The 10150-nt window shown below is 41.6% G+C and overlaps 1 protein-coding gene across 2 annotated transcripts; it reads right to left on the reverse strand.

Moving 5' to 3' along the window:
* Window positions 1-3893: 3893 nt before the first annotated feature.
* LOC136577542 (gamma-crystallin-3-like) lies at window positions 3894-9863 on the reverse strand. 2 transcript variants are annotated; one of them, XM_066577457.1, is made up of 3 exons: window positions 9855-9863; window positions 4936-5178; window positions 3894-4169 (listed from the first exon to the last, which is right to left on the reverse strand). In XM_066577457.1, the coding sequence occupies exons 1-3, from the start codon at window positions 9861-9863 to the stop codon at window positions 3894-3896; spliced, it is 528 nt and encodes a 175-aa protein (XP_066433554.1). The 2 variants fall into 2 exon arrangements, with proteins under 2 accessions (XP_066433554.1, XP_066433553.1); XM_066577456.1 differs by lacking the exon at window positions 9855-9863 and adding an exon at window positions 8826-8834.
* Between the last annotated feature and the right edge of the window lie 287 nt (window positions 9864-10150).

Raw genomic sequence — 10150 nt, forward strand, 5'->3', positions numbered from 1 at the left:
AAACCACATTTAGGCATTGCACCAGACTTCAATAAAAATGCTTATCTCCTTTCCATCTAGTATAAAAGAACTGTCCAGTGTATGGGCACAGTGGCCATTTAATGAAGTCCTAAGGACATTACTTTTTGCCACAGGGAGCTCCTTTGATAACTGTCCATATATAGGCAGTGACATCAGAACAGCTCCCCTATGTATCCTTTTAATGGAGTCCACTGTATGGTAGCTGCCTCTCATAGGCCATTATGGTCTCCAATAAATGGATTTGTTTTTTTACAGGACACTACAGGTTGGGATAGCGTACCTTGCTATGGTACGCCATCCTGTAAAAAGTGGGTATTCCTAATGGAAGCTAGCCAGAAACCAAGAGAACACTCTTGGCATCCATCTAACAATATAGTCATATGGGTACATTTGTCAGATGCTTTCTTGATATACATGCTGAATATAGGCAAAAAACATATGAACACACCCTAAGTAATAAAAATTGTAAATGTTTATTGATTGATTTTTGCTCAAACATTCTCCAAATCCTGAAAAATAACTGATTTGCAGTGCATCCTGCAATATTGGATGGCAAATTGTAGCCTATATTTAAAATGATGCATTTGTCAATGTAGGCGCAACAGGAATAACCATTCATCCCTAATTATCCCAGAATGACTTATTACTACTGGGGCTATATTGGGGACACTATTATAACTGGAGTCACTATAGGGGCACTATTACTACTAGGGTCACTATGGGGGTCATTATTTCTACTAGGGCACTATGGCGGTCACTATTACTACTGGGGCCACTATAGGGGTCCGTATTTTTATTGGGGTCATTATAGGGGTCACGAGTATGAGGACTACTAGGAAAGGTGCAGAGATGTCACAGGAAGAGGTGTATAAATGGGTGTCGTCAGCATAGAGATGGTATTGGAGGCCAAATCTCCTGATTGTTTGTCCAACAGGAGCTACGTAAGTGGAGAAAAGGAGGGGGCTGAGAACTGAGCCATGGGGCACCCCAACAGCAAGGAAAAGAGGAGGGGAGGTAGAGCCAGCAAAGGAGACGCTGAATGAGCAGTCAGGTAGGTAGGAGGAGAACCAGGAGAGAGAATTATCCTTTAGGCCGATGGAGTAAAGCATCACTTTTCCCTATTTGGCATTCTGCTGGACAAATCTGGGTTTAGTGGATGCCTAGAGAAAGCAACTTATTTGAATGTATAGTACCTACTGTAAAATTTAATAGAGAAGGCATGAAAATCAACATACTTTAGGCTGAATGGACACAAATTCCCAGAGACACACTCCAAAGTCTTGTGAAAAGCCTTCCCAGGTGAGTGGGGGGCTGTTATAAGCAAAAGGTGGGCCTGCTCCATATTACCACCTAGGATTTTGGAATAGGATGTTCAATGAACTCAAATATGTGTGATTGTCAGTTGTCTACATACTTTTGTCCATATAGTGTATGAACTAGTGGTCAGATGAGAATACTATTACAGTTTAAGGGCTCAGTCAGACGGGCGTTTTTTCGCGCGATTTGCGGATCGCATGACGGATGCGCATCCGCAAATCGCGTGACCGGTGCGCGCAAGTCGCCCGCAAATCGCCCGAAAATCTGCTCCTAGCCGCGTTTCATTAGAAACGGGCCGGAGCTGTCCAGCGCAGTGCATTCAATGGAGACGGCAATACAGCCATCTCCATTGAAAGCAATGCGCTGCGGGCGAGCCCGGGATGAATTGTCGGTAAGGGCTTAAATATATAAGCCCTTACCTGCAATTCATCCTAAAATGTGTTAAAATAAAAAAAAATTGTATACTCACCTTCTGCCGGCAGCCGAAGCTCTGCGCGGCCGTCCTGCAGTGGGTGTGAAGGGGGTGTGAGTCAGACCAGCCCCCTGATTGGCTCAGCGCTGAGCCAATCAGAGGCATGCCTCACTCACACCCATTCATGAATTCATGAATGGATGTGAGTCAGACCTGCCCCTAAGGCAGCAGTCACTCACCCATTCATGAATTCATGAATGGGTGTGTGAGTGTTTTCAGCCTCTGATTGGTCAGGGCTGTGACCAATCAGAGGCAGATCATTCAGCAGGCAGGGATTTTAAAGCCCCGCCGGCTGAATAGTGCCGAGAAGCAGTTCAGGAGAACTGACAGCGGCCGCGGCTGGACTCCGGCTGCAGCGGAAAGGTGAGTATACAATTTTTTTTTATTTTAACACATTTTAGGATGAATTGCAGGGAAGGGCTTATATATTTAAGCCCTTCCCGACAATTCACCCCGCGCACGCCGGCAGCCCATTGCTTTCAATGGAGCGGCTGTATTGCCGCTCCATTGAATTCAATGGGCAAACATCGTTCTTCTCTGCCATCGTTCTTCTCTGGGGAAATAAATCTTGTATTTTTCTACATTGCTGAATGCTGCCAGTCACTATTTTCTTTATCTTGATTGCACCCCCGGAGCCTTTCTGGTTTAGGCTTCTTGACTGGCGTTTGCACACTGTTTTGCCTGGCTCTATGTGAGGATATATGCTGTGCTGCTGAGAACCTCTTTCTTCTATTCAGATACTCTTTAAGGTGAGACTAGTAATTATTAGGAAATTATAGTACCAGTGTTTCTGGTGGCGCAATGTGCCACACAGCTTTGCTACATGTACATCACACACACATCTGTGGTACATGGGCGTGTGACAGACACATACAGCTGTGCTACATGCCATGCACCTGACAGACACAGCTCTGCTACCTGACATGCCCATCACAGACTCAGCTTTGGTACATAACATGCACCTGACAGACATGACATGCGCATGGTACAAATACAGCTCTGCTACATTATATGCGCGTGACAGATGCAGCTGTGCCACAGTACCTGCGCATGTTACAAACTCAACTCTGCTACATGACATGGGCGTCACAGACCCAGATGTGGTACGTTACGTGCGCCTGACACATGATATGCGCATGGTACAAACACAGCTCTACTACATTATATATGCGTGACAGATACAGCTGTGCCACAGTATATGCATGTTACAAACTCAGCTTTGCTACATGACATGAGCGTCACAGACACAGCTTTTGTACATGACAGGAGCATGGTACAAACACAGCTCTGCTACATTATATGCACGTGACAGACACAACTATGCCACAGTACATGTGCATGTTGCAAACTCAGCTCTGCTACATGACATGCGTGTCGCAAACACAGCTGTGCTACATGACATACATCCATGCTGACTATACACATTACACATTTATGCTGATTGCACACATGACACACATAGCTCTTGGATATAGTGATGAGCCACTGGTCATGTGATCCCTGACTCCACCCACACAGGTGATCACATAATGGTGACATCATCACAGGTCCTGGTACTTTCTGTTGACTTATCCAGTATACAGTACTACCAAACTCCAAAATGGCTTCTCCCACAGCAATGATGTCACCACAGGTCCTTCAGCCCGCCAGCGGGCGGTAGGTAAGTGTCTCCTGTCAGGACCGCTGAGTTGTGTCTGACATAACAACGGCTTAGTTGCATTCTCAGTGTCTTAGGACCTGCCATAACAGCGGCAGGGGGCGGAGCTATAACGGGGCCAGAGGCGGGCTATGATGTACCAGGGGCATGGCTATGAAATCACCAGGAGGTTGGGCTATGATGTAGCCAGAGAGCCGAGCTATGAGACGCACTCACATACTTACAGACATGTGGTCATTAGTAGTTTGATGAAATAGTAAATAATAAGACTAAATCAGTACAGAGTTATCCAGGAATGTGTTTTTGTATTGTATTTATTTAATAATAGATTCAGCAATGAAATATTTCATTATATACAATACACCACTCTGGAAGCAAATAATATTTCTATTCTTTAAATAAAGAAATGTTAGGATTTCAATGATTTTAATAGAAATGATGGACACGCCTGAAGGAACTAATTCTGGGGTTGGAGGATCCCCAGTCGCTGAATCTCCTGTACTCTCCTGGTCTCAGGTAATACTGACGTCCTCTATAATTGGGTTCATCATAAAACATCCAATATCCATCATGCACATGGCAAGAGTGGATGTCATTGTAGCGGAATCTATCGAAGACATGAGGACAATCTTCACTGAATTCCATCATCTGACCTCTGAAATTTTCTTTTTCATAGATTCTGATTCTGAATGATCCCTGGTGCTGGTAACATTAAAAAGCATAGATTTACAATAAATAGTACTACGGGATTAAAAATGAAAAAGTTATACGAATAGTTTCTGATTTATCTATAATCTGTTGTGTTTATCATATGAGATAACAGATAGATAGATAGATAGATAGATAGATAGATAGATAGATAGATAGATAGATAGATAGATAGGAGATAGATAGATAGATAGATAGATAGATAGATAGATAGATAGATAGATAGATAGATAGATATGAGATAGATAGATAAATAGATAGTTACATGTTGTATTAGTTGCAGACATACTGTACCAACCTGTGCAGGATTCCAGCAGATAAGAGGGTTAACTGTCACCTTAAAAGAAGCTTCCTACTGTCTATTTGATTACATACTGTATAAGGAACACAACTGATTTCATGGTTCACAATCACTGGTAGAGTGTTACAGGAACACAAGGGACACTTTGTGATAAACTATTGGAGACCAAAGGATCCACATGGTAATTTGTAGGGTGCTCAATGGTTTCCTTGGTCACCTTTGGACAAAAAGCCCATATACATAGACCTCACATACTGTATATATAATATTTTGGGAGACCTTCATCTCTGCTCTTTGGCTCAAAGCATTGGTTCACTTTTGATGTTAATCTTGACATTCTCTTGACAAGTAAGATGCTTTGTAAATTTTGCAAACCATTATACAATGAAATGCTAACATTAGTCACCTATTACAATGTCAGAAGTCAATGAAAAAAAAAACATCATAAAAACAACTGACCTGAGGACTTATGCGACAAGACCTAATGGAGTCATTATAGCCCATCCATTGTTGGAAGTCAGGATACTCTCCTCTATGGAGAAAGTACTGGTGTCCTCTGTAATTAGAGTGTTCATATAGGATCCAGTTTCCACTATGTACACGGATGGAGTTACAGCGTCTGAAGTATGAAGACAAGTCTGAGCATTCAGAGTTACACTCATGAGAGCGACCCTGGAAATTCCTGTCCTCGTAGAAGATAATCTACAAAGATTTAAAAAAATACAGAATTGGGGCATGCCACTTTCAGCCACACTATACTACTTTTCTATTAGGTCACAAATTTTATATAGTCAGTAAACAACATGGAACTGAAGCACTATGTGCATCATGCGTTTTTTAGATAAACTATACATATATAAGCAAAAGCTGCTTAAACAGATGCCTACAAACAAATATGTAAATGAATGTTTTTGCCTCTGGCTTGACACAGAGTATATTTTACATAGATGTGGGGCCTAGTGACATCATAGGCAGTGTGAAGTGTTACTGGTGCAACCTTCCCCACAGACCTCACATGATAGTAAAAATTGACAGTGGAAAATCCCGTACAGACAGACATACTGCCCTTCCCTCCTCCAAGGGAAAGTGAGGACAGAGCAAATCAACATTGGTTTTGGATGTATGAGGTTGATATACTTGTACATATACATGCTCAATCTTATTTTGATATAACTCCTGTATGTGCAGTAAACTAACAAGTGCCATTTTGTTTGGGATATTTACAATACGTTTCATTGGAGACCATTATGCCCTGGATTGCTGTCAAAGGTTGAGACAATATAAGGGCTTATTTACACAAGCATATATCGGACCGCATTTTCATGGCCGGCCGATATACGCTTTATCTAAGCAGTTCCCCCTTCCCTCCCACTCACCGTCTCTCTGTCTCTCTCCTCCTGTCCGCGTTTGCAATGGGAGGGGGTCAGATGGGAGAGAGACAGAGAGCCGGTGAAGGGGATGGAAGGGGGGAACTGCTTAGATGGAAGCGTATATCGGCCGGGCATGAAAACCCGAATGATATACGTTTGTGCAAATGAGCCCTTACAGTGTAGTACTTTTTTTTGCTTTGGCTATTTTTTGGCTTTGTTTGCTTTTACTTTTCTTCTTCTGGATGTCAAATACACTTGTATCAATAAAGATCTATCTATCTGTCATCCCCAGTGTGAACTAAAACAAAATAAAGGTATTTTTGTATCTGAAATTAAAGGATAGTGTACCTGCTGTGTTAGGTGACTTTTCAGAAAAGGCTGCTGTGTGTCTACATGAGGAATAACACTATTTCTGGTAATTATACGACCTGTATATGTCATTATCACCACTTTTCTCCTCTGCAGGCTATATCTCTAATTCTTAGTTTTCCCTGACCTAGTTGGTGCTAACTACGATGCCTCCCATGTACTGCACACACAGAGAAATGGAGAACCTCCTTCCTGGTCTCTGCAGAAAACTATCAAGTGCAATAGCAGCAACATGGAGAATATTATTCATCACTGTAACTGTGAATCCAGCACTGGTGTGAGACTGTAAACAAGAGAGCAAGCAGCAAATCTGTGTGTCTTTCTGCTTTTCTCTCACCCTTCAGATACTTTTTTCTCCTCCTCCCCTCCCCATAGGCTTCTATAGAGCATGTAGTCTATCCCTCAATTAGCTGATCTGTTAGAAAGTTGCTTGAAAAAAGTTTGGTGCCCTGTGAGCTATTAGAACAAAATGTGATTGTTTTCAGTAAAATAAGCAAAATAATATTGTAGATAGAAAATCGTTTAATGGTTAACAAAAATAAGTAATTTTATAGCAAGCTTTCAAGGCTTCTTGACCTCTTCAATAGGCGTAAGCCTGATCAAGAAGCCTTACAAGCTCATTTATTTTCACTAGATTGACCCGATGTTCGCTACGCAAACATAAAATGTTTCAAAAGTGGTGGTTGTGAACTTCTAAATCTGCTTAGTTAGGTGATTATTTAGAGTGTCACTTTGTATTTGGAGCAGATATCTAATATAAAAAAGCCTACAGGTCTCTCTCTGTTTGTCTGTCTTTCTCTCTGTTTGTCTGTCTCTCACTCTGTCTATCGCTTTCTCTCTGTTTGTCTGTCTCTCTGTCTATTTGTTTTTCTATCTGTCTGCCTATCTTTCTCTATATCTGTCTCTTTCGTTGTTTGTCTGTCTCTCTCTCTGTTTTTGTCTGTCTATCTCCCTCTGTCTCTCTTTCTATCTCGGTATCACTCTGTCTCTCTGTCTATCTCTTTTGTTCCCTTTCTTTCTCTCTTTGTCTGTCCCCCGTCTGTCTCTTGCTCTCTCTCTTTGTCTCTCGATTGCTCTCTCTCTGTCTCTCTATCGCTTTCTCTGGGTCTCTCTATCGCTTTTTCTGGGTCTTTCTATCACTCTCTCTGTCTGTCTCTCTCATTCTGTTTTTCTCTCTATCACTCTGTCTCTCCATTGCTCTCTCTCTCTGTCTTTCTCACTATCTATCTTGTTCTGTCTGTTTCTCTATTGCTCCCCTTCTGTCTGTCTCTCTATTGCTCTCTCTGTCTGTCTCTCTATCGCTCTCTCTGTCTGTCTCTCTATCACTCTGTCTGTCTCTCTATTGCTCTCTCTCTGTCTGTCTCACTATCTATCTCTGTCTATTGCTCTCTCTCTATCACTTTCTCTCTGTTTCTATTGCTCTTTCTCTCACTGTCTCTCTCTATCGCTCTCTCACTCTGTCTCTCTATTGCTCTCTCTGTCTGTCTCTCTATCGCTCTCTCTGTCTGTCTCTCTATCACTCTGTCTGTCTCTCTATTGCTCTCTTTCTGTCTGTCTCACTATCTATCTCTGTCTATTGCTCTCTCTCTATCTCTCTATCACTTTCTCTCTGTTTCTATTGCTCTTTCTCTCACTGTCTCTCTCTATCGCTCTCTCACTCTGTCTCTCTATTGCTCTCTCTCTGTCTGTCTTTCTATCATTGTCTCTCTCTATTGCTGTCTCTCTATCGCTCTTTCTTTCACTGTCTCTCTCTATTGCGCATGCCTGATGCACAGCAGCTCCTCCCATAGACTTAACATTGTAATTTTCAACCCGCCTGACAGTCCCTGAATGTATTAAACTCATATTTGATGATTTTACGGCACTGGTGAGCATGTGTGTCATGTAATGACACCAACATCATCCACCAAAGTTAAAGCAAAGGGGTCACAGTGTGGTGCAAGATAAAGCATGTAGGCTTATTTAGATTAGATTAGCCAGTATTAGAGATGAGCGAATTTACTCGTTTAGGGTGTCATTGCACTCGAGCACCGCTTTTTCCGAGTAACTGACTACTCGGACGAAAAGATTCGGTGGGCGGCGTGGTGGAGCGGGGGGTAGCAGTAGGGAACAGGGGGGGCTTTCTCTTTCTCCCCCTCCACTCCCCTCTGCAACCCCCTGCTCACCCCCGGCGCCCCCCGAATCTTTTCGCCCGAATAGTCAGTTATTCGGAAAAAGCGGTGCTCGAGTGCAAAAACGCCCTAAATGAGTACGTTCGCTCATCTCAAGCCAGTATCAAAGCTGCAGAATTATTTTTTTTCTCTTACGGAGAACAATACCACAATGTTTTTTGTATTTGATATTGTTTATTTATGCAAAGTTTTTAATATGACAGTTCCTATTTAATATCCATATTATTCTTTATATATCAATATTTGAATTAAGCTTATTGGCAATATTGTACAGTCAACTCATTTACTTGAATGAGTGGATTAAAATAATGCAACAAAAATACACAACTTTTAGCTCTAAATTTCAAAATATGCTATACAATTATTAAATACCATTAATGTATCATAAAATATGCTAAGTACAAGCATTATGTGCAAATGAAGGAACTCCTCTTCTTACCTTTCCCATTTTGCCTTATGGCTAGTTGATCGCTATCAGCCTCTAATACCATATAACAGGAGTGTCGAGGTCTTTATATACATCCTCTACAGCATTTGCAACCTGCTGACATTTTGCCAACTAAACAGAATGACTTTGTTACCATCACTGAAGATTGTTCAGTATTCACTGTGACTATGTGACTATTGTATTATTTTGCTTCCACTAATTTTCAGAAGCTTCTCCCAGACCACTATACAGTAAGCTTCTGTTTAAAATGCTATATACATATAACTAAAAGGTCTACTGACTGACATTATAAACTTTGAATCAATATGAAAACCTATTTCGTGCCATAATCTAAGAAAGTCTATAATAGTTTTATTAATGTACGTATATATTAGACAAAAAAAACAAAGATAATCACACATAATCGGATTTACTCTCCATTTGGCTACGTAATAACTATTGTTTTACATAGTCTTACCTATGTTTTAACATGTTGGGCAGAGGGGAACTTGAAACTTTTGTGTTTCAATGCAAAATCTGTAATGGGGGTAGCTACTATCACATGTAATTTGTAATGTTAGGGCCCTTCATGATCTACGGTGCCACAGCAATCTCAGTGCCCCATACTATGTCACTGATGTTAAGGTAGGTTTATATATGCCTGAGAATTTTGGACCCTAAAACAGAGAAAAGAAACACCTTCTGGCAATTATGCACATTTAAATAATTTAATATTACCTTGTAGGGTTTCTTTTTTTTAACCATCCTGCTGCTGAGAGGCCCCCAAATTGAGGGGACTGCAGTACTCCCCCGAGTGTTGTGACCTTTTAGCTGTTTTGCTACCTGTTTGCTCCTTTCAGCAGCTGAAGACAGACACATATGGATCTCTATAGACTGCTATGCACCCATCTTCAGCTACCGAGAGGAGCCAACAAGCAGCAAAGATAGCCGAAGGGGCACAATACTCAGGTGAGCACTGCAGTCATCTAGTTTTGGTGATCAGCGGGGCCACTCAGCAGTGGAACCCCCATTGTTCAAAACTTTTGACATGATGCTTCAACATGTCAAAAGTTTAGAAATTGTGCATTGACTATTTAATGGCATAAATATGGTCATGGTCTAAAAAAAACACAAAAATAAATGGGATATTTTTCTAAGGCTCCTAAATATAGGTTGTGATTGATATACACTTACCGTATGCCAATAAACCCTTTAGAAATAAGAGAGAACAAATGTGGTTAAACAAAACTGTAGGGGCACAATAACTATAAGGCCGCAGTCACACGGGCGCATTGGCACCCGTACACCGGCGCCGATGTGACTGCAGGAAGGAGACG

The sequence above is a fragment of the Eleutherodactylus coqui genome, chromosome 8 (genome assembly GCF_035609145.1).
Source record: "Eleutherodactylus coqui strain aEleCoq1 chromosome 8, aEleCoq1.hap1, whole genome shotgun sequence".
NCBI classification, from domain to species: domain Eukaryota; kingdom Metazoa; phylum Chordata; class Amphibia; order Anura; family Eleutherodactylidae; genus Eleutherodactylus; species Eleutherodactylus coqui.